The sequence below is a fragment of the Ochotona princeps genome, chromosome 24, assembly GCF_030435755.1.
Source record: "Ochotona princeps isolate mOchPri1 chromosome 24, mOchPri1.hap1, whole genome shotgun sequence".
NCBI lineage: Eukaryota > Metazoa > Chordata > Mammalia > Lagomorpha > Ochotonidae > Ochotona > Ochotona princeps.
In genome coordinates this window covers 14622416-14649625 of record NC_080855.1, presented here as the reverse complement: position 1 = coordinate 14649625, position 27210 = coordinate 14622416, and the positions used below count along the sequence as shown (strand labels likewise).

The 27210-nt window shown below is 57.0% G+C and overlaps 1 protein-coding gene across 1 annotated transcript in view; it reads left to right on the top strand.

Annotated features, from left to right (window-relative positions):
• The window catches only part of LOC118757798 (uncharacterized), an 80241-nt gene that overhangs the window by 12070 nt on the left and 40961 nt on the right, over nt 1-27210 (top strand). The window contains 23 exon segments of the mRNA XM_058681086.1: nt 601-740; nt 4901-5004; nt 5870-6032; nt 7223-7408; nt 7532-7684; nt 9091-9235; nt 11587-11745; nt 13008-13132; nt 13561-13731; nt 16512-16667; nt 17037-17191; nt 17193-17219; nt 17791-17973; nt 18455-18556; nt 20363-20516; nt 20820-20896; nt 21160-21311; nt 21503-21582; nt 23901-24055; nt 24247-24343; nt 25200-25439; nt 25772-25960; nt 26324-26451. Coding sequence (XP_058537069.1) covers nt 601-740; nt 4901-5004; nt 5870-6032; nt 7223-7408; nt 7532-7684; nt 9091-9235; nt 11587-11745; nt 13008-13132; nt 13561-13731; nt 16512-16667; nt 17037-17191; nt 17193-17219; nt 17791-17973; nt 18455-18556; nt 20363-20516; nt 20820-20896; nt 21160-21311; nt 21503-21582; nt 23901-24055; nt 24247-24343; nt 25200-25439; nt 25772-25960; nt 26324-26451 — 3241 coding nt within the window.

Here is a 27210-nt window from a genome sequence, read left to right as displayed (position 1 = left end):
TGATGCTGTAAGCGGTGCGTTAGCCTATTGTTCCGCTCTAGTGGCCCTGTGGACTATTAATTTTGTTTTCCGTGCACTTGTTGGAGTGCCTTGCAGGAGCTGACTGGCTCCGTTAGGCAGTCTGCTTTGGTTTTGATGCCAGTGTGTTTGCACATCACATGTTCATCTGTCTCTTGCTTGGCTCAGGCAGTGACTTGGGTCTTTTTGTTAAAAGGTGTGCCCAGCTGCCCCATGTAATTGAAGGGAGCTTGGCGTCCCCTGGTGGGGGTGGGCGTCCCTTAGTGGGGGTGGGTGTCTTCTGCCAGGGTGGGCATTCCTTGGCAGGGCTGGGTGTCCCCTGCTGGGGTGGGCATCCTCTGATGGGGTTGGGCATCCTCTGGCGGGTGGGCCGCCCTTTATCTGCCCATCCCATTGACGGGTTCATGGAGATTGCCAGTTTCTCATCAGCAGCAATGCTGCCATGGTGGTCCTGTATCCTTTCCTCTCTCCTGATGTCTCAGCTACGTGGGAGGAAGTGCAGGTGGCATCTGGAGACAGCTCCCAGGGGGCCCTCTGTGTTACCCCACCATTCTTCCACACGATCACCCCATCCTCTCCCAGATCCAGATGACAGAGATGATGGCCATACAGCCCAGAGCAGCCTGCTGTATGAGTGGGAGGAGACACCAGGCCATGCCACGGTGGCCACAGTGACTGCGCTGGTGACGGAGCTGTGCCTGGCTCCAGTCGTGACCTTTGAGGTAAGTGGCTTCTATAGCCTCGGTGGGAGGCTGCCTTGGGCTAGGTGTGTGGGACATCTCCTCCTGCTGCCCCAATCTTCTGTGATCCGGCCTGTCTGGTGTCTAGTATTAGGGCCGCTACATCCGGCTGGGCACGTTGTGCATTGTACCTGGCTGTGAAAACAAGCAAAGGGAACAGGTCTAGATGGTGTGAGTCAAGCCGGTGTCTCAGGGCAGTCTGGGTACGAGCAGAGGGGAAACTGTTTTCTCACCTGTCCAGGCCCCTGGGCTCGGGCCAGGCCTCCTCCAGCCACACTCTGCACCTGCAAGTGGCCACCAGGACCCAGGTCTCCCCATCCCTGCAGTTCCCAGAGCAACAGTCCAGGGACAGACACTGCACAAGGTGGGTTCTGGCCTGAGGGGACTCATGTGGCTTTGCCATGCCTGGTAGGTTCCTCTCTCCATGGTGGTCAGCAGCATTGGTGAGGCTGCCACGGCCATGCAGGAAGGTGCTGCGGGGAGGAGGTTGAGCACGGTCCCTCGGGCAGGGATGTGGCACATCACAGGCTGAGGGTCCACTAGGGTGATCCCTGGGAGTGGGGTTGGCTCTCAAGACCCATAGCTGAGTAGGGGGGCTGAGACCCTTCCCTGAGATGAGGGCTGAGTTGCCGGACTCTGGGGCTGAGGATGTGGGCGTCGAGTCAAGTACATGCTGAGAGTGCGGCCTTGCTGACCTTGCCAAGGTCAGTTCTTCAAGGAACAGCCTTATGCTCATGCCCATTTTGCAACTGAGGAAACCAAGGCACATGGGGTGGAGGAGCCGTGCTTATGCTGGTAGGGGACAGGGCGGGGTCATGGCCACTAGGTTTCCTGGTTGATGTCCTGGGCTTGATTGTTCTTGGTTGAATGTGTATGGCTGGAGCTGTCCAGCGTGTTACAGGCCTCTGTGTGCCTCCTGCCAGCATTACCCATGATGTCCTCAGTTGCCCGACAACTATGGCTCTCAGATTTTCTCTTTTATCTCTCTCTCTCTCTTCCTTTTTTCTTTCCTTCCTTTCTTTGCTCCCTCCCTCCCCTCTCTGTGTCTCTCCCTCTCTCTTCCTATTTTTGAAATTTACTTTTATTGCAAAGGCAGACTTACAGAGAGAAAGGCAGAAAGCTGGCTCCATTCCTCAAATGGCCACAACAGCCGGAGCTGAGCTAATCTGAAGCCAGGAGCCAGGAGCTTCTTCTGAGTCTCCCAAGAACTTGAGCCATTCTGCTCTGCTTTCCCAGGCCATAAGCAAGCAGCTGGAAGGGAAGTGGAGCAACCCAGGATACAAATTGGTGCCCATATGGGATGCCAGCACTTGAAAATGAAGGATTAACCTGCTGAGCCACTGCAGACTTTCTTTTAGTGATAGAAGCTGTGCATGGCCTGCTTCCTGCTGCCTGGCTCACTAGCCCCTGCTGCTCACTGAGCAGGGTAGTCTGTGTCCTGGGTCTCCCTTCTGTAGCTGTCCTGAAAGGAAGTGAATATTGGAGGTGTGGGGTGAGATGGAGAAGTCATCCCCTGAACCAGGCAGTGAGTCACTAGGGCTCCAGTCCCTGACACCCAGTAGCTCCTGGCCCCCTGGAGGCCCGGGGGCCTCCCCTTGTTGCCTAGGAGACAGGGCCTGGTGCACTCGAGCCTGAGAGATGTTTTTGCCCTCGCCATTGACCATGGGCAGGAAATGGAGTTTGTTTTGTAGTTCAGAAACAAAACCAGGGCTGAATGCTCAAGTGAGGGCCCATCCCCAGGCAGGGACCCCGGGGGCTGCAGTGTGTTGGAGGGGTGTCTGGTGGGTAGGGCCAAAGGTGTCAGTCGGTTGGAGCAGGGGAGGCAGATGCCGGTGGTGTGGATTGGGGGGACCCCAGGGTGAGCCAGTGGGGGGGCTCCTCCTGGCAGCAGCAGCACAGGCACAGCTGCCACTGGGTGTTTTGAGGATAAGGAGCCCGGATCACAGGTACTAATGAAGCTCTGACTGTGTGCAGCCGTGGGTTTTAGAGCTAGCATGGACAGGCACACTCGTAAAGCAACAGCTTCCAGACGTCCTGCAGGCTGGCTGTTAAACGTGAACATTACTGGGTGCCAGGTTGGCATGCAGCAAAAACCTCTAGGTCCTTAGAACTGTTGTTCCTGCCTGGTTATCAAAGCCACCGTTTAGTGGAGGTGGCATGGTGTACTACCACGTGTTTCTCTCCAACTCTGTCTTCAGTGATCGGCCTTGGGGACCTTGACATTGGCCCTGGTGGGGATAATCGCCATACAGCTAGACAGACGCTGTCAGTCACAGGATGCTGTTTAGATGGTGGTTTAGGGCAGCTGTGGGGGCGGTGGTCAATGTACCACTTAGAACACCTGCCACTTGGGCTCTGGCTCTGTTCCTGGGTGGCAGTCTCTTGCCAGCGTGTCCCCTGGGGAGGCAGCAGCCTGTGGTATCAGTACTTGTTTTCCTGCCACCATGAAGGAGGCCTGGGTTGAGTTCCCATCTCCTGGCTTTGTCCTGGCCCAACCTCAGCTGTTCCAGCCCTTGAGTCAGCAAATAAAACCTCTCTCTCTCTCTCTTTCTGCATTCCAAATACAGAATAGACAAAACAAGTTTCAACAAGTACAGACTTAGGAGCTGCCTGGTCTGGCTTTAGGTCTGGATTGTGCAGCGTCTTTTTTTTTCTTTTTTAGACTTATTTATTTTTATTGGAAAGGAAGATTTATAGAAAGGAGATATAGATTTTCTGTCAGCTGGTTTACTCCCCCAAAAGCTGCAATGGCCAGTGCTGAGCCAATCTGAAGCCAGGAGCTTCTTCTGGGTCTCCTGCATGGGTGCAGGGTCCCAAGGCTTTGGACTGTCCTCCACTGCTTTCCCAGACCACAGGCAGGGATCTGGAAGGGAAGTAGAGCAGCCAGGATACACACCAGCACCCATGTGGGATCCTGGTGCTTGCAAGGTGAGGATTTTAGCCACTAAGCCGTTGAGCTAGGCCTGACTGTACGTTTTGGAATCACCCTGCTGCTCTCTTACACTGTCCAAGTATCCCTTCATTTTTGTGTCACTGAGGAGAGCTGGCTGATCCTCTTCAGGGGTGTGCGAGAGTTTGATGCCCTGATGTACGTGAGGACTTAGAACAGGGCCTGATACTCGTGGGGCTGTGTCTACTGCTCGGCCTGAGTCACTGCTGGCAGTTAGGGGGTCGGCAGGTATCTGGAAGGAAATTTACACCTGCTGCTGCCCCGCCCCTCCCAGTCCTCCTGCCTCTCATCCCTTCCCAAGTGCCTTTTCTGCTCTGCTGGAGTGGAAACTAGGAGGGGCTGCCCGTGTTTTCTGCTGCCAGGCCTGGTGCCTGACAACTAATTCTGAGGCCTCCTGCATGTGGCCCCAGGCCTCCCGGGGCAGGGAGTGTGTTCCTGGCTGGCCGCAGCAGCAAACAGCTTTGGCTAGCCTGGGACACACAGCTGAGGCCATGAGGAGGGAGCCGGCTGGGGTCTGCCTTGCCACCTGTGTCCTGGGGAGCTGAGCAAGGAGTGCCAAGGTCAAGGCTGCCGGGTCAGATTCACAGCCCCTGGGTGAGGCTTGGCTTCCTGCTCAGTGCTCCGTCTGTGGGTTCAGGGCCAGGCAGTGGCAGTGAACCTGAGAGGCACCTCCTGAGATCTCTTGGGCACATGCTTTTACAGCACCCCTTATTTTTTGGTGAGTTTTGGAGCACTGGGCACATGTGCTTGCCATCACTGTTCAAAATCCTGGAAGAAGTTTTACATTTTAAATTAAAAATAGTGGGGAAAGTTGCTCCCTCACTAACGATGGGGACTGTGCTACAACTCTAGCTGTGATTGCGGCAGTATTTACTGAGTCAGCAGAGCCCACAGGTGTGGGGACCTCGGCTGGTATTTCCCCACCAGATACCCCTGCGGGGCAGCACACACAGTAAGTGCGCAGTGGGCTTGTGCCCAGTTAAAGGGGCCAGCCTGTGGGCTAAGGGCTGGGGAACTTAAGAAACCGAGCACACCTCCTCATACAGGGTCTTGGAACCAGAGGAGAAGGTCCTAGTGTTATTCCCACTTGTCTCTGGGATGCCTGGAGACTGTGGTTGGGAGAGATGAACTTTCAGTTCTTCCATACTGATGGAGGAGAGGGGGTGTCTCACACTGCACCCTCTGATCCCAGGCCTCGGAGCATTTCCTGATGCTGGTGTGGGCGCTGCGGGGCCTGGCTGTGCCCCAGCTGGTGGATCTCTGGCACAGCACTTCCTCGCACCGCCCAGGTCACTGGTAAGGGCGCTCCCCATGCATCTGGGGTGGGGGGGTGGGGAACCAGCGATGGTAGACAGGGCCTGGGGGCTATTGACACTGTCCCAGCGCCACCCCCCATGGGTGGATGCTGCTGTCTCGTGTCCCCATGACAGGGACTCATCCTTCAGTCTTGAATGCCAATAGGACGATGAAGTGTCGGGAGAGGTAGTGACATTCCCACGGGGCCTCGGGCTCTGTCCTGCCCGGGCCTGGGTCTGGAAGGGTGGTGGACAAAGACAGCCTTTGTTTCTGCCCCAGACGGGCACCTCTGTCGGGGCTGGGATTAGTATTCTGGTGTGCCCTGGCTTTCCTTCCACTGACCTCATGGGGGTCTAGGGAAGGGGGTGTGGTGGGATGCTACTCCCTCCCCTCCTGACCTATTAGCGAGCCAGAGGGCAGAAACCCCCAAGGTTAGAGGCAAAGGCCTGGGAAATGCACTCCAGGACCCTGGTGCTGTTCTCAGCCACTCCTGGCAGGCCCTGGGAGGTGATGCCCTCCAGGTCCTGATGAATTCCACTGGGAGCTGTCCACCTGTGGGATCCCAGGCATGGGGCCGGGACTCCCTGTACCTGTTCTCCAGGCATAGGACGGGAATGGAGGTAGTCCTGCTTTCTGAGGTCTGGTGCTTGTGGGAAACTACATGCTAAATATGAGCTGGCAGATCTGGACTGGGCCACTCCCTGCTGCCTACCGCCCCTGCCCTCCGCCCTGCCCAGGCCCGGGAGGGTCTGCTTTGCCATGTGGGCATGGACACCTCTCTGCCACACCCTACCCTGAGCCTTGGTTGGCCCTGGAAAATGCAGCAGCCAAGTGTACATGTTGGTTACCTGTGTGCCCATCTGAGGCAGCCGCTGGTGGACGCCCTGCCCTCCTGTGGTAGTGAGCCATGCCTGCACCTCCTGAAGGAGCTCATGGCTCGGGAGGTGGAGGCAGAGCAGGTGGAGACGTGGCTGTGGTCACTGGCCTTCATCCCACAGCCCACAGATGCCATGGCCCACCTGCTGCTGGTGAGCGTCCGTCCTCCTTGTCAGTTTGGCTGCTGATGGGACAGGGTGGGGCTCTGTGCCCACGTGTTGTGGTAGATCAAAATGCTGTGTGGGGTTCGAAGCAGGCCTTGGTGCAGGGCCATGGTGTCGAGCCTCAGGCTGGGTGCATCAGGAGACCTCACTGCACCCACTTCTTGCTGTGTGTCAGGAGACTTAGCAAGGGCACCTTGCGGCTCAGTCTGTAGAAGCCTGGCTCCTGGGCGCTGGCAGGAAATCCAAGTGCATTAGCACTGTTGCTGTAGCCATTCACAAGCACTTTGAAGTTACCTTGGGGCACTGTGTACACTGTGACAGTGGATGCTAGTGCTGGGGGGGCTGGTGAGATTGAACCCTCCTAACGCCTCTATGAAGTAGGCACTCGTATTACATCCATTTCACAGATGAGAAAACTGAGGCTCAGAGGCTGGGCAACTGTCGTACTCTTGCCTCCAGCCTTAAAGTGTGTCATGGTCATTCCGCCTGGAGGTTTTCGACAGCACTAGCGAGGAGCAGGAGAGAAGATGTCTTGTGGCTGGTGCCAGGTTGGTCAGGCTCCTGGCCGAGGAAAGTCCAGCAGGATATATTTGCCTTTGAAGCTGGCCAGGGCTTGGCTCTCTGAGCAGGTGCACTGCTGACCCCAAAGATGGGAGTGGGGCTCTCTCAGTGGACCTTGAGGTTGGCTCAGCTTAGCGCAGGTCATGCACTGGCTTGGAGCTGGGCCCTGCAAAGTCACTCCCTAAATGACCACAGTAGCGGATGTTGTAGTCAGATAAATTTATCATGACCCTCTGAGCTGGTGATACAGCCCAAGGTTCCTGTACCCTGGCACTGCTCACCATGGGGCTGGTTGAGCCTCCAAGCGAGGGTTGGGGTGGAGGGGGTGAGGGATGAATCTGTTTTCCAGGGGCCTGGTCCTAGGCTCTGTATAGTAGAAATCATAGCATCTGTCTCTGTCCCTGCTGGGACACCTGCAAGTGGCTGCAGACAGTTCTACATGTCTTTGTGTCCCCCCTGGGGGTCTCTGGAGGCACAGAGGGGACCCTGGGGGGCACGGGGAGATGTGCCAGGCGTAAGCTCTTCAGAACTGGGGGAAGGCACTTGCCAGGTGGGCCTAGCAGCTTCTCCTGGTGGGCCTGACCGGCCTCCCTGGGCGGGGCTGGCTCTGTCCTCAGCCACTGCTCCAGGCCCCGGGGGTGGGCCCCAGCACCTTCCTTGGCATCTCCGCTCTGGTACACAACCTCTGTGCTGCCCTAGACGGGCCCTGTGAACTGCTGCCAGGTGTTAGCTCTCTCGTGCGGATCCTGAGAGAGGCCTTGGCGGAGAACTGTACCTTTTCAGGACCTTCGGACACCAGCCAGGTAAGCCAATGAACACCCTGGGCTTGGGGCCCTCTGGGGAGCAAGCCCCAGCTTGGACAGGTGGGTGGGGCTGGGTGCCTGTCACCCTCCAGGTCTCACAGCCCTCCTGCCATCTTGTTCCAGCTGCAGCTTGTGCTGAAGGCAGTTGGTAATGCTGGCCTGGCAGCGGCAGCCCTCACTCCCACCCTGAGTGCCTGTGTGTCCCTGCCCAGTGTCGTCCCTGAGCTCCGGCTGGTGGCCATCCAGGCCTTCTGGAGGGTCCCCTGCTCTGCAGGCGTGAGCTCCCTGCTCCTCGCTGGGGTTTAGATGGGGGATGAGGGGGTCTGAAATGTCCACTGATTGTCTCTGTGGTCTGTGCTTTGATCGTCTCCATGGTCTGTGTGTGTCTGTATTGTGCTTACTGAGCACCTACAGCGTGTGAGGGAGCATCCAAGTCGGTCCAGGGGCTGTGACTGTATGGCAGGTGCATTCTTCATCGGACAAGCATGCAAGCAGGCACGTGGCTGCCAGCACCATCATGTCCCTCCCCCCCCAGCAGTCCTCTGGTGCAGGGCTTGGCAAACCATAGGCCACTGGTTGTCAGTCAAATTTAAACTACACAGTGATGCCTGTTCACTGGTGTGGCTATAGCTGCGGTCTCAGCACCCTGCAGAGCTGAGCTGAGGACGGCCTGTGTGGTCTGTAAACGCTATTGTGGCCACCGCCTGTCCTCTTAGCCTGTCACTCAAAGTCCTCACAGTGACTTCCTGGACCTTCAGTCACCTCTCTTGTCTCCTGCTGTTCTCCCAGCTCTAGCCACTGCCCCGTCCATTGTCCTTCAAACACAGCAGGCCGGATCCTGCCTCTGACTCTTGGTACCTGCTTTCTGCCCCTCCCAGGAAAGCCCTTTCCCAACATGACTGCACGCCTCCCTTTTTTGCCCTTGTTAAGGTGTTTGTTGGTCAGCCACTCCTTGAGGTCCTCTCCTGGCTGTCTGGCCCTCGCGTCCTGTCCCCCCATTTCATTTCCTACTCCCCTGCATTTGCTGATCATCACCCAGCACGTGGTGTGTTACATCTTCATCTTGTTGGCTGTGGTTTTGCTGCAGCAGCATGCCAGCTCCAGGTGGGCACAGGCTGGCCGGCCTTGCTCATGGCTGGGCCTAGCTCCACATAGTAGGAGATCAAGTGAACACTGGATCCACGAGTGAGTGGGTAGCTGTACTGTGCAGGCAGCTGGCTGGTGTGGAAGGAGGGAGTCCCAGGCTTGCTTAGTGAGGGTCCTGGGAAAGATGGGACATTGAGCAGACACTTCTCTCATGTCAGGCTGGCCTGCTGTTGAGCATACAGGGGGACATCAGGAAGTCTGGGATAATATTGGAGAAGTTCATCTTGTGTTGCATGTTTTTGGGAGGGAAGGGGATTGCATGTGATTTTTCATAGTGTTGATTGTTCTGTGGACTCATTTTTTAAGACCTCCCCAGTGAGGTTTAACTGGCATGCAGCCCTGTGCATTCATTTACATCTCATTACTGATGGCCGGGGTGTGCGTGTGTGTATGTGTGTGTGTGTGTTGGGGGGAGGTGGTCCCCTAACACCTTCCACAACCTGGGCGCTGGGGGGAAGGCATATGGATGGCCTCCCACAGTGGATGGAGGTGGTAGCCAGCTCTGGGCTGAGTGGCCTTCTTTCTGTCCGAGCCAGCGGTCGGCGCTCTCCCGCCTGTATCAAGCCCCTGAGGAGGAGGCCGAAGTTCGCATCCAGGCCTACCTGGCTCTGATGAGGTGCCCTGGCGCAGAGGTGTTTGCCCTGGTGCAGTGCACACAGGCTGCTGAGCAGTCCACCCAGGGTGAGTGCAGGTGGCTGGGGCAGGTGGGGTGGGGGGTGAGTCTGTCCCAGGCACCTCTTGCTGGGTATGGGGTCTTCCATCCTCGGGGATCTTCCTGTCTTGCCTCTTTTCCTGCCATACTGTCCCAGGGGCCCCATGTGCCCACTCCCCTGCAGAGTGATCCCCGGGCCCGATCAGCTATCGATGGATGACTGTGGAGAAACCAATTTTCTCCAGCCCTTGGTTTGCTCGTCTCAGAGTTGAGATGGGAGTCCCCAAGGCTTGTTGTGGCTCTGACAGGGTCACAGCATTGCCTCACCAGAGATCTGGGTATAGGAGGCTGCAGTCCCTCCTGGGGACAAGGTGTCCGCTTTAGACAGGCACTCTGAACGCAGCTCCCGAGTCCAGAGGTGGGTGCTGAGAAAGGAAGGTAGTTCGCCATCACGTGCAGCGGGCCGGGGGCCCGGTCAAGGCCCAGCTCAGCTGCTCACTGCCCGTGGGCCCCTGGGCAGGTTGCCATGCCTTTGGGAGCTGTGTCTGCCCCCTGTGAGGGGCATGTGAATCTGTTAACCATGGCCCCATGAGGTGTCACTCATTGTGATGGTGGTTACGTGAGGTGTCATTTGCTGTGACAGCTTCCTGTTAGAAGGTGCTATTTGCTGTGGTGATGGTCCTGTGAGAAGGTGTCACTCTCTGTGGCTGGGATCCTGTGAGAACTGTCACTAGCAAGAGGATGTTGATTGCTGTGATGGTGGTCCTGGGAGACAGTGTCATTTGCTGTGACGGTGGCCCTTGTGAGGTGCTGTCGCTCGCTGTCATTGTGGTCCTATCAGATGGTGTCACTGTCGCAGTGCTCCTGTGAGATGTTGACAGAGGTCCCCTGGGAAGCTGTCGCTCACTGTCAGCTGTCCTTTGGATGGCGTCCCTGGCTGTCAGTGGTCTTGGAGACAGACTAGCTCGATGAGATGGTGGCTCCAGGACAGGTTGTCAGTCGCTGCAGTGGTGGTCTTGTGAGAAGGGGTCACTTGTGGTGGTGGTCCTGTGAAGCTGGTCACGTGTGGTGGTGGTCCTGTTAGCAGGTGTTGCGCGCTCTGATTGTGGTCCCGTGAGAAGGTGTTGCCTGCTGTGACAGTGGTTCTGTAGACGCTGCTGCTCGCTGTGGCATTGGTCCTGGGAGACAGTGTAGTTTGCTGTTATGACAGTCTTGTGATATGCTGTCCATCATTTTGGTGGTAGTCCTCTAAGACCCTGTTCACTGTTTAGTGTTCCCGTGTGATGGTGTTGCTGGCTGTGATGGTGTGCCTGTGAGACCCTGTAGCTCACTGTGACGGTGGTCCTGTGACATGGCGTTGCTGGCTGTGGTGGTGATCCTGTGAGACGTTGTCACCTGGTACTATCGGGTAGGTGCCATGTGTCATGTTTGTGGAGGCACCTCGTCTGTCATCGAGCTCAGTGGAGCAGTTGCTCAGGGTCATGTCCTACATGGGTTGTGCCTCTTGCTTTTCACCATGGGGCACTGGGCTTGTGTGCTGCCCCTTGGGAATAAATAGGTCTCTTGTCCCATGAAAAGCCAGCTCTGTCCTGTGGCCGACTGCTCCAGAAGCTCCCCAGTGGTGCCCTCTCTTGAGCTTTGTCCCTCCAAAGAGGGTCCCCTGGGCTTGGCTCTGCTTTCCACTGAGCTTCATGTGGAGTATCCTGGGATGGGGTGTTAGCTCCCTTCGCAGAGAAGTGGAATGACCACCCCCAGTCCACGCAGTTCATAGGTGTTGGAACCAGAGTTTAGGGTTGAGTCTGATTTGAAAGGCAGAGAGAGAGCGAGAGAGAGAGCAAGAGAGAGAGCGAGAGAGAGAGATCTGCCCTCCACTGGTTCATCCTGCAAGTTCCTACAACGGCTACGATTGGGTCAAGTCAAAGCCAGGAGCCAGGACTCCATCCGGATCTCCCATGAGGCTGGCAGGAGTCCAGGTGGCTGCCTCCCAGGCGCATGAGCAGGAGGCTGCATGGGAAGCAGGGCGGACTGTGTCTCAGGTGCTCTGAAACAGGATGCAGATGTTGCATGGGGCAACTTAACCTGCTGCACCTCGTGCCTGCCCTGAGCTGGACCTCAGGCTGCCCCCATACCTCTGCCTTTCTGGGCTGCTTGGGAGAATCCCACACGTGGCCCAGATCACAGGTTCCATGAAAGCTGTGTTTTTTTTTTGGAGAGGATGTGCATTTCAGGCATCAGGTTCCCCCAGAAACCCTCCTATGTATGTGTATTTCAGGGGGTGACATGCTCTGCTGTGGGCCATGCGGGTGTAGGCCTGTGCCTCATTGTCCACCTGTGTCTAACTGTGCCCTTGTCCCCCTGTCCTGGCTGTGGCTGTTTGCAGTGGGTTCCTTCGTGTGGAGCCACCTCATGCAGCTGCTGGAGACGGGCGACCCCCTGAAGCAGGCCCTGCGTGATGCGCTGCCCAAGGACATGGTCAGCCGGGAGTTCTGCCCAGACACCTGGAAGCACTCCTCCTACTCAGACATCACCTTCAGCTCGGGTACGCTCGCCCTGGGCAGCCCCTGGGGCCGCAGAGCGCAGGACCCGAGGCTTGGTCTCCACCCTCTCCCCACTGCACTTGCTATTTCTGTTGGAAGAGAGAGCATTAACAGTGCCAATAACTTCCCAGTGTGCACCTGGATGGGAGGGGCCTTCCAGGGCACTTGGGGAAGTGGGAGTTAGGAGAGAACTCTGCTGTGTCTCAAGATCTGGTTTACAAAGATAAACTCCCCTTTGGTTTGCTTCTTCCTGTGAATGTTTTTTTTTAAAGATTTATTTATTTTTATTGGAAAGTCAGATATACAGAGAGGAAGATCTGATGATTCACATCCCAAGCAGTGGCCACAACGGCTGGAGCTGAGCTGATCCGAAGCCAGGAGCCAGGAGCTCCTTTTGGGTCTCCCACATGGATGCAGGGTCCCAAGGCTTTGGGCTATCCTCGACTGCTTTCCCAGGCCACAAGCTGGATGGGAAGTGGGCTATCAGGACACTAACCAGCACCCATTTGGGATCCCGGCTCATGCAAAGGTGAGGACTTTAGCCACTAGGCTACTGCACCGCCCCCTGCCCTGTGAACTTCTTGAAGACCCACGTACTTGACTTCCACTTTCTTTATTTGAAAGAGTTAGACAGGGAGAGACACACAGAGAGAGGGCATCTTCTATCTGTTGGTTCACTCCCCAGATGGCCACAGTGGCCAGGGCTGACCCAGTGCGAGACAGGAGCTGGGAGCTAGGCACTTCGCCTTGGCCTCCTATGTGAGTGGCAAGGGGTCCAAGCTTTTGGGTCACCTGCTGCTGCTTTTCCAGGAAGCTAGATCAGAAGCAGTGCTCATATGAGATGCCAGTGTTGCAGGCGTCGGCTCTGCTTGCTGTGCTACACCACCAGCCCAGAGAGTCCTTGCTACCTAATTCTGTTGCCTGCTGAGGGCCCAAACTTTGGCAGCAGGCTTCCCTCATGTCAGAAGTAAGCACAGCTCCAAGGTGGCCGCTTGTCTGTCCTAAGGGACTCCTCTCCCAGTTGAAGCTCCTGTCCCATCTCAGCCATGCTGGGAGGAGGCGTGCAGGCTGCATGCTCTGGGTGCCTCCCTGGCTTGCTCACAGTAGATGTGGACATGAGGGGTAGTCCTGCTGTCTGGGCCACCCTCTGCCCTCCACGAGGCTCAGTCTTGGCTGGTGGATGCCCCATGCAGCTGGCCCTGACTAAGCCCCTTGTGGCCTGGGAGGGCCATGGAGAGCCCTGACCTGCTTGCCTTCCTCCCAGCGTCGGGCAGCCTGGGAGCTAACCTGGGGAGGAGTCTTCTGTTCTCCCCCGCGTCCTTCCTGCCCTGTTCCGCCACGACCAATCTGACCCTCCACACCTTGGGCCGAGCCTTCAACCTCTTGGAGGTAAAGAGGGGCCTCTCCTGGCCAGGGAGGGGGAGGTCAGCGGTGACTCTGGGACCCCCCCAAGGTGCAAAGTGGATGAGACTTGGGTGTCTGCCCTCTTCTGGCATCTGTCCAGTGGTACGGAGGAGTGAACATGGCCTGGGGGTGAAGGATGAAGGCAGGCAGTGATGCAAGCATTCCTGGAAGGCTTCCCAGAGGTGGTAGTGTTTGGATCACAACTTGCAGAACCTTAGGGATGCTTGCTGTATGGGCCTCTGCCAAGCCAGACACAGTGTGAGATGCATTCCCCATGGCTCCGTCCTGCTCCCTGAGCCCGGGAGACCCTGTGGGCCCAGAGGGCCTTGCTCAAGCCTGCGGCACCCCTGGTTGAGGCCCAGCGCCCCCGTGACTGAGCCACTCCTCGCTGAACCCCTTGCTTCCCCTCCCAGCTGGGGCTCCGGCTGGAAAATGCAGAGGACGTTATCCGTGGGCTGTTTGGCCAGAAGTCACACTGGGGGAAGCAAGAAGAGAGAGAGGCCCAGGCGGAGGGTCTGCCAGAGCCAGGCAGGCCTGAATGTCCAGAAGAGAGGTCCAGAAAGATGAGAGAGGCACGGCTGAAGGTAAGGGTCACAGCCATCCTCCCCCACCAGGCAGGCTGTGCTGCTAGCCCTGCTTAGATGGGGGCTTGGGCATCGGTGACCTCTGCCCCTGCCTCTGCCTGCGGGGCTGGATCTCAGTGATCAGTGGTGAGCCTGTCCCTGCTGCCAACTGGACATGGGCCCTGGCCTACCATGTCCAGCTGGATCCATGCTCCCCACCCCAGTATCCTGAAGGCCCCCTGCCGCCGCTGCCTGAACTCTGCTCTAATTTCTGCAGCTGCACTTCCACTTTGTGACGGTCAGCGGTGTGGGGTGCAGCTGACAAGGAACAAACAGCAGGCGTTATATCTCTTCCCAGTCACTTCCCAAATGCCTGCAATTGCAGGAGCTGAGCCAGGACCAAGGCTGAGAGCCTGGGACTGAGCCAGTCCTCCTACATGGGTGACAGGAACCCAGCCACTCAAGCCATCCCCTGCTGCCTCCCAGGGTCTGTGTTAGCAGAAAGCTGGAACCACGAGCCGGCTTTGGGAATGGAACTGGGCATTCCAGGGTGGGCCATGGCTGACCTCACCTGCTTATTAGCCACCTTGCCAACGTTACCCATGCAGCGCACACCCTGAGTCTGACTGCCTGCCCACCCACAGGGCTGTCACCATGACAGTGCCCATGGGCATCTCCCTCCCTACCTGCCAAGAGCATGCTTGATCTCGGCGTCCTGGCCATGGTCCTGGCCCTGCTGGTGAGGCTTTCGGTGGGTAGGGATTAGCTGGTGCTTTCTAGGACCATGCAGCAGGTCCCTTTCTGTTCGTTTGAAAAGGACACTCTGTTTTGGCCTTGGCTTCCTGGGTTCAGTGTGGTCATGGTGAGCCTCACTAATGCACCCACAGTTTCTCTGCTGACTGAGCCGGGGTCTGCCACATGCACGCTGCACCCCGTTGATCGGATGCTGTGAATTGGAGCACACAAAACAGCTGGGAACATGTGTTGGCTTTTTAAAATAGTCTAAGGGCTTAAAGTTAAGGCAATACTCACCTTTGCTTTTACTGAGTGGTGGTGGTGGAACTTGGAGAGGACACAAGGAAGTTTCCAGGCACTGGGAATGATTTAGCTTTTTCTTTCTTTTCTTTTTTATGAAGATTTATTTATTTATTTTTATTGGGAAGGCGGATATACAGAGAGGAGAGACAGGGAGAAAGAAGCGTCCGATGGTTCACTCCCCAAGCTGCCGCAATGGCTGGAACTGAGCCAGTCCAAAGCCAGGAGCCTCCTCTGGGTCTCCCACGCAGGTGCAGGGTCCCAAAGTCTTGTGCCGTCCTCAACTGCATTCCCAGGTCACAGGCAGGGAGCTGGATGGGAAGCGGGGCCGCCGGGATTAGAACCGGCACCCATATGGGATCCTGGTGCATTCAAGGCGAGGACCTTAACTGCTATGCTATCGCGCCAGGCCCATGATTTAGCTTTTTCTGAAGACTTACTTACTAGAAAGAATTATAGAGAGGGAGAGACAGAGAACTCACAAACCTTAGTTATTCCCCAAATGACTGAGAGCTTGGATCTCCATCACGCATGTGGGCCGTTTCCCACTTTCCCCGGTGCGTTAGGGAGCTGGATTGGAAGTGGAGCAGCTGGGACTCAGACGGGTACCCATGTAGGATGCTGGTGTGGCGTGGTGTGGCTTTACCTGCTGCAACATGGTGCTAGCTCTGGCTGTACACATTGGGTATGTGTTTTTCTTTCTCTGGGATGAATTCATAGCAGTCATTAGATCGTATGGTCAGTATGTGTTTAGTTTTTTCAGAAACTGCTAATTTGTTCTCCTAGGCGCATGGACCATTTTACATTCCCACCCACGGAGGGAATGGGAGCTCTGTGCTCAGTTTACAGCTCTTGTTTGAATCTAAAATCATTTTCAAATAAACATTTATTAAACACACACAGAGGAACGGAAAGAGGTTGGGCGACAGGTGTGGAGGTGTAGTCAGATGGAGGAGTGTTGTCTTTATTTCTAGAAGACAAATGCAAATAGACACGCTCCACCCCTCGTTGCTAGTTTACTTCCCAGACGCCTATAATGGCTGGATTTTGGATCAGGCTGAAGCCACAAGCCTGGAATTCCTCCTGGAATTGGCTCATGTGGATGGCAGGGACCCGAGTGCTGGAGCCCTCACCTGCTGCCTCCCAGGGTGCACCTCAGCAGGAAGCTGGGCTGTAAGCAGAGCCAGGACTCGAACCCAGGGACTCCTGTATAGGGTACAGTATCCCATGCAGTGGGGCTGAGGAGCTAGTGGTGACAGCAATGAATTGTGTGAGGGTGCAACACGTTCACAGCGCACGGACCTGAAAGATCAATTTACTTAGTTGCCGAGTTTTTTTTTTCATAATGTGCATTTTCCATGAATTCTTAAAGACTCCTCAGATATATAGAATTCAGTTTTTTCGCACCAAAATAAATTTAATTCCACTTTCCATAAACTTTTGGAAATCTCATGTATTATAAAACATTTAACAGAGGGGATTTCAAATGTTTGCAGCACAAATGGAAACCAAGGAATGGATTGCCCCAGTGTGATCGGTTCACATGTCTTGGAGTGTCCCATAAATTCGTTCAATTACCATGTGTCAGTGAAAAGTTCCCCAGTGTGGAACATGGCCCCGGGCAGGGGGTCAGGCAGGCCTAGGAAGGTATTTGCTGTCGGAGGCTGGGTCCATGGTGCTAGGACACTGGCAGCCCTGCTCCAGGTCCTGCAGTCTTTCGTCTTCCTCCAGCCCCGCCCTTGTCACCTACCTGGAGTCTCCTACAGGTGGCCCGGTGGCGTGAGGCCCCGTGGGGGCTGCAATGTGAGCTGAGCGTGAGGGTGCTGGGGCATGAGCTGAGCTGGCTCAACTGCATGGCTGTGGGACACCTCATGGAGCACGGGTTCCCAAACCTGGCCAAGCTGACGATGAAACTCCTAAAGGTACCTCCCCTCGTCCACTTCCCTGGGCCCCCATGCAGCTGTCCTTTTGACACTGTGACCCAGAATTGGAAATCAGACTGTGCAAGCTGGAGTCCCAGCTGCTCCACTTACCTCCTTCCTTGGTCCTGTTGTTCAACTCAGGCCTTGGTCTTTCCATCTGTGAAATGGAGACAATGGAGGAAAACAGTGGAATCCTGCCCCTCTTGGGCTGTGTGGTTAAAAGCAGCTCATGTGACAACAGTGCAGCACAGCACTCCTGGGCTTCAGTTTGCCCATCTGCAGAGTGGACATGGGACGCCTCCAGGGGCAAATATGTAGGGGGTCTCTACTCAGGGAGACCTCTACCCATTTCTGTTTTTTTGGCTGTAGGGGCAGGAGGTGCAGGCAATCCGGCGGTTGAGGCTGGCCGAGGCAGAGCTGAGCTTTCCTACCTTGTCCGGCCTCCTGGCCCGGCTCACACTCAATACCTCAGCTGCCATCAGTGTCCGGGTCCGAGGAAGCGCTGGGTTCCGACAGCACTCAGATCTCTCTCGATGGCTACATCAAGCCCAGGTAGCCGGCGTTGGGGCTGGGAGGGAGGTCCCAGGGGTCTGGACTGGGGGGGGTGCGGTGCCACTGCTCTGCAGGTCCCTCATCCACCCTGTGTGGAAAAGCCTGAGCCTTGGGCCCCACTGGGCAGGTGGGAAGACGGAGACTCAGAGAGGGCAAGTCTTGTTCCCGAGATCACACAGCAGAGCCAGGTGGCTGGGATCCTGGGCCACAGCCCAGTACTCTTCTGTCAGGAAGGGAAGAGCCATGCCCCCAATGGGGGAGCCCCCTCATTATTCCTGACAAACGGGGAAACTGAGGCAATAGGAGCCTGGCTGGTTCTGGAGCCTGTCACGCCCCCTTGGGGAGGCCTACGGAACCTACTCCAGCCACTCTTGTACAGGAGAATGTGGGTCTGGACTGTGACCCTGGAGTTGGAGTAGCAGCACTGTCTTCTGTGTCCCAGCCAGGGTCCCCAAGAGGGCACTGTCCCCTCCCCCAGCCTCAGTCTCCTTATCTGCCGAATGGGCTAATGGTGGGCAGCTGGCTCGGGACGGCAGGGTGCTGAGAGGCAATGGCTGTGCCTGTCCCTCAGTGCCCTGCTCCAGATCTCGGGTCAGATGGGCACAGCAGGTGTCCTGGGACAGGCCGGGCTGAAGTGGGTGACCGGCATCCGGAGTGCTGCCAGCCTGGATGGTGGAATCCTGACGAGGAAGGGCCAGGAATTCAAGGTGCACTTGAACACGCCTGAGGATGCTGTGGAGCTGCTCAGCTTCAGGTGTGTGTGAGCGGGGACCAGGAGAGTGCAAGTGAGCAGGTGTGCAAGGGTGTGCTTGTGCCTGGGCTGAGCCCTGGGTCGGGGAGGGGAACACCCTTCTTAGGTCTGTCTTGGGTCCTTCTGGAGTCTACTTGTCCCCAGGATTCAGGGAGGTGACTTGCTCTCCCGCTGCCAACCTCCTCTGCGTACCTAAGGGGGCTCCCTGCTTCCTGCCCCAGGCTCTTTGCACGTGTGGCTCCCTCCCTCAGGAGTGACTGCTCCTTCTCAGCCTTTGGGCCTGGGTTCAGATGTTACCTCTGCAGAGGGAGGCCCTATGCCCAGATGGACCCTGGGCCCAAGCCATCCCTGTTGTGGTTTTCCTGTGATGTTTTTGTGGAGTGTGTCCTGCTCAGGTAGAATTTCCATGGCAGCTCAAGGCCTTATGTGTGCAATGGGGGGTGTGAGAAGGGCTGGTCAGAGAATCTCTTTTTCTGCCATCCAGCTCGGAGCTGTACCTTGTCACCAGGAATGGTATGCGGCACCTCGGTCACCATCACAGCCCTCCCGAGGCCCAGTCCTGTACCAGCAAGGAAGGTAGGTGGCGGCTTCACGCTGTCGGCCTGTGATGGGCATCTTTGGGGGACAGAGATCTTCTGGGGGAGGAGGAGGTGCCAACTTCATGTCCCAGGGTCTCCCTTTTGCACCCCATGGCAGGTATTGGGGAGCAGCAAGCTCAGCTGCCAGATGTGAGGCCAGCATCCCCTATTGGAGTGCCAACTGGAGTCCCAGCAGCTCTGTTTCTGGTCCATTGTCCCCCAAGCTCCCCTGCTAATGCTGCTGGGAAAGCAAATGGTCACAGCCCAAGTACTAAGCACCTGCCACCCCCGTGGGAGTCTGGGGTGAAGTTCCTGGCTCTTAGCTTTGGGCTGGCCCAGCCTTGGTTGTTGTAACATTTGGGGAATGAACCAGCAGTTGGAAAACCTCTCTGTGCCCGCTCTGTGTGTTAGTCTCTGCTTGAAAATGAATCTTTTAAAACACGTATACCCTTTCACTCAGCAATTCAGGGTCTGGAATTTTACACAGAAAACAACTTTAAAAAGAGTATTTATGTATTCAAAGAATGGAGTGGCAGGAGAGATAGTTAACATCTATCTATTGGTTCACTCCCGAGATGGCCACAGTAGCTGAGACTGATCTGGGCTGACACCAGGAGCCTCGAACTCTATCTGGGTCTTAAACTCCCTGCCCCACCTTGCTGACCCTGCCCAAGGCAATGTTAAATGACCCATAGATGAGGATGCCCGCTGTGGTGGTGTTTATCAGAGCAAAAGATAGGAAGTTGCTGAGAAGACTTCCGGTGGATTACATGGCTGCTTCCATGGATACGAGACCAAGGCTAGGATTTTGGTTTGTTTTACCATTATTATTATTTTTGCTATTTTTCAAATGGTTCAAAAGTGAGTTGGAAGCGGAGTAGCGCCGTGATACAAAACTGTGCCTTCACACCTTAGCAGCCAGGGTAGATGCTGTCTCAGAGCCTCAGCCTGTGCCATGGGGCTGAGCAGCTGTGGCAGAGCCCCCGGGACCTCCATCTCCAAAGCCCAGCCCAGTCCTGCACGGCTCCTGGGCTCTGTCCTGATGTTGGCAACCCTGTGGTTCTAACAATCAGAAGTGACAGGCACATAGCTGGCTGTGCTATCAGCTGGGGCAGAACTGGGAATGTGGCGTGACAAGTGCACACCATCTGCCCGCGTGTCTGTGCAGGTGACAGAGGGCCTGCTGGGTGGCCGGGATCTGGCTGGCATCATTCCTGCCTCTCTCTGCATTGGTGTGGCTTTTAGCATCGGCAAGATGCCTCTGAGAGTACCACAGCCGTCATACAGCCTTAAAACTGTTTCCTGGGCTTTTTAATAAGGGTGAAAGAAATCGCCACCAAAGATGTCCTACATGGCAAGCAGGCAGGGCCACCTGTTTCTTGCCAAGGCAGAGCCTGCTCTGGTTGCTGGCTCACGATGAGGCAGGGTTGTCCAGTGATTTTCCCAGGGTCACACCACTGGGAGATAGTACAACCAGAGCTAATTCTCCTGGATGCCAAGAGCCTGGGCCGAGGCAACGAGGCTGAGTTTACTGGGAGAATGGAGAGCCGAGGGTGCTGAGGGTGCTGCTCTGTGTCCTGCCACCACCATTACCACCATGCATGTAGCAGCCCCCACAGCGTGAGGTTCCTGGACCCCTGCGTCTGCAGTGCTGGGCCTTAGGAACCCATGGTCCGTGCTGCCTTGAGACCCTAGTGACTGTCATGCTGCTCTTTGGAAGGAGTTCAAGACACTTGGTCTTGGCAGCCTGACCCCTGCCCGGAGCCCCATGGCTCTCTGCTAACTCTGCACTTGCTTGCCTGTCTCCGCAGCAGCTGGGGCTGGCAGCTGTGCACGGAGGTAACGTGGCCGGTCCCTGGCCAGCCCTACCTGCTCTGGGCGCCCGTGTTTGCTGCTGTGACGCTGACAAAGCAGGACCAGGGCCTCCAGCAGTATCTGCCAGAAGCTGCCTACACGCTGCAGCCACAGGTACATGCCGTCCACCTGCTTGGGCCCTGGCTCCCACCAGGGCCCTCCACCTGCCACCTTTGTCCCTGCCACCGAGCTCCCCATGTGCTCCTAGGCCACAGGGCACAGGTGGCTATGTGAGCGCTGGTGTGAGGTTTTAGCAGGAGCCGGGGCGTCAGGCTGCATTTCCTCAGCAGCAGACAGAGCCTAGCATGGCAGTGAGTGGGATTCTGTAGCGTGAGTCCCTGGGTGGAGACAGCAGGCAGGGGCAGTCCCAGAGGAGCCTGGCCTGAGTGCTGCACCTTGAAGCTCGTTCTCCTCCAGGCTAGCGAGGGTGGATCCCATGTGCTGGCTGGGGCTGAGCCCGAGCCTGGGGGCTGCTTAAAGCTGCAGGGGCTACTGTGTGTGATACTTGAAAACCTGGTGTTGCAGCTGCTTGGTGGCCGTGTCATGGTCTGTCCTGCACAGCCCTTCCTTCCCCAGCATGCTGGCAGAGGTCCCAAGTACCCACTACTTATGGCCCTCTCCTACCAGGTCAGGGAAATAGGGACATAACCTGGTGGCTTAGAAGAACATGTGTTGTAGGGGTGTCTCCTCAGGCAAAGAGGTGATCTTGGGGCACGAAGGGGATGTCTTCCAGCCTGAGCATGCGCGGTGTTCTCAGCTGGCTCCCGCTGGCAGCCAGTGCCCGCCTTTACATGGGCACGCCTGCATCGGAGGTGCTGAGGGACGTGGGCGTGGATGTCAGCTACAACCTGCCCTTCAGGCGGCTCCGGCTCTGGCTCCAGCACTCCAGGAGGAAGGCGGAGGTGGATGGTAAGGACAGCTCTCCCTCTCCGCGCCAGCCCTGCTTGTGTCCCATCCTGGGTGTCTTGGTGATCCTCTGAGGTCAGCTCTAAACCCAGGCCTACCCTGTGGGGGTGGAGCCCCAGAGACCCGGGAGGAGCAGGGCAGGGCCAGAAGAAGAGTTGGGGGGACTGGCCTCTCACCCTCACTTCGTTCCCTAGGAAAGATGGAGGCCATTGGCAGTGCCCACATGGGTCACCTTGAGCTCGTGCTGGACGACAGGGACGTCTACTACATCAAGGTGGGCCCTTGTCCCCTCCCTGGGTGTGGCACCCCGACTCTGGTGTTGGATCAGCTCTGCCCCTCTGCCGGTTGCTGCTAGTTCCTAGTTCTTATTGCCCAGGGAATTATCCAGAAAGACAGAGCAGGCTCATGTGCCCACACCTCTGATGTTAAAGACCAGTGGTGGTAATAGGCTGGGCACCAGCTCTTAGCAGTGAAAGGCAGCCAGCTGTGAGATGGCCAGGGGGAGCAGGCCACCCTGGGCTCCCCGGGCAGGGCCTGTCCCTTGGGTTAGTTCCCAGGGCTACTGTGTGAGAGAACCCCATGGTGGATGGCTTCACACGGACACTCTTGAGCCTGCGAGTCCGCCAGCCCAAGGTCAAGGTGAGTCCTCACGCGGGCCAAGAGGGGGAAGCTGCTGGAGGCCCCTCTCTGAGCTTCTGAAAGCTTTGTATTTCCCTTGACCTGTGGTGGTCTCCCAGTGTTCTCATGCCATCTTCCCTCCCTAAGGGTTCGATCAAGTTTTCTCTTTGCTGAAGGACGCCAGCCAGAAGGGTTGGGCCTCCTGTTTAAGTACCAGGAAAGGGCACATTTCCACAGAAGGCCGTGGTCACAGCTCCTGAGGGTTAAGGCTTCAGTGTCCTGCAACATAGACCAGCGAGATTTCAGAGTAGGGTGTGTGAAAGTGGGGCCAGCACAGAAAAACAGACAGCCTGGGAGACTGAGTGCTGCCTTGACAGCCTCTGGGTAGAAATGGGTCTCCCAGGGTCTCCCGGGGTCTCTCAGGGTCTCCCAGGGTCTGCAGGGCAGCGCAGTCACTGGGACAGCTGTGGTTGCTGGCTGGCACTCTCGGCAGTCATGAATGTGTGGTGCTGCTCCAGAGGTGGCCCCGCTGCTGCAGCAGGCCCAGAACATGCAGGCCCAGCAGCCCTGGTGCCAGCAGCTCGCCACCCACAGTCGCCACCTGCAGCCCGGCTCCCGTCTTCCTCTCCAACAGCACTGTGGGGACAGTGGGCGGCCGGAGGACCTGCATGGGTGGCCTGCCCCCAGGGACTGACTCCCCTGGACCCAGGCAAAGAGGGGACCCCCACAGGGGGCCTGGCAGGGAGGGGCATACCCCAAGAACCAACACTTGGGTATTGGCCCAAGGATGACAACAGGCCACAGGCACTGCTGGTGGCAATACCCAGTGTCACTCATTCCTGGGGGTGGGAAAGTTTCACGTCTGACACATGTCTCCCTGTGACACTGGTGTCAGCCAGGAAGCTCTGGTAAGCCCCCAAAGCACCTGGGTCATGCGATCCAGAAGCCCTGCCCTGAGTCCCCCCTAACCCAGGTGCCTACTTTCCCTTGGAATCTTCCAGAGGATTTAGCCATTGATCCATTGCATCGGGCCCTTGGAAGTCTTTTTCAGCCAGGAATGGATGAGAGCTCAGTAGCTGAGTGGGGGATCTGCTGTTGAAATGCACTTGCTGGACTGTGTATGTGTATTAACCCACTTCAGATTTACTAGTTTGAAAGAGTGATGGGGATATCATCCATTCGCTAGTTCCCTTTCCAAATGGCCTCAAACAGCCAGGACCCCAGAACTCCTGTTAAGTCTCCTATGTGAGTGCAAAGGCCGAGCAGCCCAGAACTGAACCAGCTCCCGCAAGTGTTGCCAGCACTGCAGGTACCACCATGCCAGCCAGCCCCTTTATCTTTTTAAGGCTGATACTCCCATTGTTGGGGTCCACCACCATGTAGCTTATCCATTGGTCTGTCTGCCGGCACATGGCTGCTTGTGTATGTTGGCTGTGGGGGCTAACTCTGTGGTGGGCCTGGGTAGACGAGCCAGTCTGGACTTTGACACCTGTTGGGTATAAACCGAGCAGTGGCGTTGCCGTGTTGTTGGATTGCTCTGTCTTGAAGTGTGTGAGAAGCCCTTGTGCGGTTCCCTGGCAGCTCCTCCCCCGTGGCGTCCTGGGGTGGCCATCTCCCCTCAGCCCCAGCCGTGCTCCGCATTTCCTTTTGGTTTCATCTGCTTCTCATGACAGCCGCGCCACAGATGTGAAACAGACCTCGTGGGGGCTTTGCGGTGCTTTTCCCTCCTGGGAAGTGTTTCCATACACATGCTGTTTTTATCCTCTTTGAAGAGGGGTCTGTTTAAGACCATTGACTGCCATTGGCTTGGGCTGGTTTTTCCTGCTGGGTCTGCCCTGCTGGGTCTTTCCTCCCTTGCCTGTCCAGTTGAAATTCAGGAAGCGGAGAGGGGGCTGCCCAGGTGGGAACTCCACCCGCCCTCCGGCCTGGAGCAGGGTGTGACCCAGCAGGTGCCTTGGGGTGGGCCCTCTCTAGGTGCTCTTGCAGGTGCCCACCAGGCAGCTGGACTGCCGTGTACAGCTGTCCCACTGCAGCCTCTGCCAGCCGCATGTGGACAGTAGCACCCACCTGAAGGTGCAGCTCAATGGCCAGCTGCCCTTTGTGGCTGCCTTGCAGTGGAAGGATACCTCGTAGGCCTGAGTGTCCACGTGGAGACCTCGGGCTGCTGGCCTCTTTCCTGGAGCTGCACTGACCTCTGACCTCTCAGCCCCCACCTGGACACCCCCTCCTGCTCTCTGCGCTGACCCAGGCCTTATGCCTTTTGTGTATCTGTGACACCATTGTGTCCTACCCTCGTCCTTCACCAACCTCTGTCCTCAAGTTCCTGCTTCCCTCTCCAGCCATTCCCCGCCCCCCAACTTCACCTGCCCTCCAACAAGTTCACCTGCCGTGCCACAGTGCTTGCCCTGATCGCCAATGTGTGGATAACGGCACTTGGTGTTCTCAATGAGTGCTTGTACTGTGTGCTGACCCAGTGCCCAATGGTTAAACTCACTTTTTAATAATTTATTTGAAAGGCAGAATTATATACAGAGAGAGAGGGAGGGAGGTCTTCCATGTACTGGTTCTCTCACCAGATGGCCAGCGCAGCTGGTATGGGCCAGGCTGCAGTCTGAGGTTTTAAGCAGGTCTCCCATGGGGGTGCAGGGGCCCACGGCCTTGGGCCATCCTCTGCTGCTTTCCCAGATGCATTAGCAGGGAGCTGGATGGGAAGCAGAGAAGCTGGGGCTCAAACTGGTGCCTGTACGGGATGCCTGCATTGCCGGAGATGGCTTAACCCATTATACCCATTTTGCAGATGTTGCATACCCAGGCCACGGCAGCCCACAGCAGGGAAGAGGACTGACCATGCTCCATGGTGCTTCTTTTCCTCTGTTGCCAGGGCCTTTCCCCTGCTTTTGAAGCAGCCAAGAAAGTTGACAGATCTGTCCAGGGCACCCCACACCCTGCAGGCCTGGCGTCTTCCAGGAACACAGCCCTCCGCCGGCCTTATCCTGTGCCTGCTCCCCTGTCTGTCCGTCCGCCTTTTGGTGCAATTCAGAGTGGCAGGCATCGCTGTGTGTCACCCCTGGATGGATTGGCCTGTTTGCTGTTACTGGAGCAAAGCGCAACAATCCACCCGATGCCCCTAGATGCATAACTCAGGCCCCTGTTGAGGCTCCCAGCCTTCCCATCATTCTGAGACGTTTGCTGATGAGCCAAGTACCCGTCGGGGCTGGGAAGATGTTTCAGGGCCCTGTGGGGCCTCCTGGCAGCTCCCTGCCCCCTCCCCAGCTCGTGTCTCCTTGTCTGCCCCACACAGGAGCCTGTAGCCTACGGAGTCCCTGGCTGGCATTCTCTGTGGCTCACAGGCTGAACTGGCCACGCCGAGCCACCTTCCAATCAGGCCTGGAGCTGGTGCTGGGCAAGGCCTGGGCCTTCAAGGTCCTAGTGGTCAGCGTGGCCTGCCGGAGCCAGGGTCAGGACAAGGAGGCCAAGATCAAGGTCTCCACGGGGACCACCATCCACTTATTGGTATGTGGTCTCTGCCATGCCCATTCAGCTCTGCCTAGGGCTCTGCCAGCATGTGCTGCTCGGGACCCAGGATGCTGCCCACTAGTGCACACGCGGCTCAGTGAGAGGAGGAGGGAAGGAAAAGGAATCTCAGGGAGATGACTTTTTCTTCCTTCCTTGACTGCCTGTAGAAAACACTCTCACCTGTGCCATTCAGGGTGGGCTTCATGGAGGTGGCATGGAAGGGTTTTGAAGGATGAGTAGGAGTTCACCAAGTAGAAAAGCAGTGAAAGCACGTTCTGGAAGGAATGTAGTGGCTTTCTCCTTGGCTGCCTTCTCCTCCTTCTTGGCAGGCTTGCACGGTGACAACCTTGGCTCCAAGCCTCTTCCACAGCTGGAATGAGCTTGAGTTGGGTTGGATGGGGGCAGTACCGAGTGAAATCCACATTGAAGGCAGCCAGGACCACAAGATCTTTCGCTGCTGGGTGAAGGGCCCCCAGCAGGAGCTCAACCTCACGGCAGCCTACAGGCACACGCAGCGGGTAGGCGCCTAGCGGGCCGAGAGGCTCTGCACCCCTTACCCCTGGGCAGGGATGGCCAAGGCTCTCAGGCCTCAGTGTCTGGATCTGTGAAATGGCTCTCAGCCACATGGGTTCAGATCCCAGGGCAAGTTTTCACAAGCTGGGAAGTTGAGTTCTTTTTTTGCAGCCCAGGTGCAGCTCAAGCATGGTGCCTGGCCCAGGCGTAATGCAGGCCCTGGGATCCTCTGACTGATCCTGTGGGAGCTGCAGCCTGGTTTAGCATTCGTTCTGGGTTAGGTCACCCCCTGTGCCCTGCCCTCACCCCACCGCCAAGGCAGGAGGGGGCTGTGACAGCTTGGTGCCTTCAGCCTGGTCCACTTGCAGCCCCTGAAGACCCATGTGTCACTGACCGCCCCGGGGCCCGGTGCTCGGGACCTGCAGGTGGAGGGCGACCTGGAGGAGGTGCGGCATGGTGAGACACTCTACCAGAAGCATGGGACATTGTTCCTCAGGTGCGTGCCCCCAGCCTTTTCCCACCCCCTGCTGCCCCTGCCCAATCCAGGCCTCTTTGCACAGGCGTGGTGGCTGCCCGCGTCCTGCGAGGCCCATGTGCGGTGCTGCCTGTTGCTTGCCTGGGCCCCGGCTGGAGCCAAGGCCCCGGAGAGGCTCCCTCCCGTGAAAACCCCACATCCCTGGCTCCTTCTGTTAGGAGGCTACTGCAGAAGCAGGAGTTGGGGTCTTGATGGCAGCTCCTAATGGAATTGGGGAAGAGGTTTTTTCACTTCCTGGAAGTGCATCTGGGGAAAAAGGCCATTCCCTGTGTGCAGGGAACAGCATATGGCTGTGCTTGACCTTAGGGATGCCTCCTTGTCCAGGGCGGGGCTCTGGTTTGTCCGTTTCCTCTCCTATTTGATGAACCGCGACCCTGTGCCAGGTGCTCTCTCCTCCCCCTGGGCTTGTGGAAAAAGCCAGGGGACAGCCGAGATAGAAACCTGCTTAGTGAGCTTGCTTAGCACCCACTTTACAGATGTGAAAACTGAGGTATACAGTCCTCTGTCTGAGGTTGCGCTGCCAGTGGAAGGCTGATGCTGGAGTCCAGTCCTGGGTCATGGGGCTCCAGACCCCACGGGCTGCAGGTCTCTTGGGTTTCTGTGGCTGTGCCTGCCCCCTACTCTGGCACAGCACAGGGGTAAATACAGGTTGGGAAGGAGCCCAAGGCTTGAGGCTGCTGCAGTGTCACCTGGTGACAGCGTGTTGGGGCCCCTACCCAT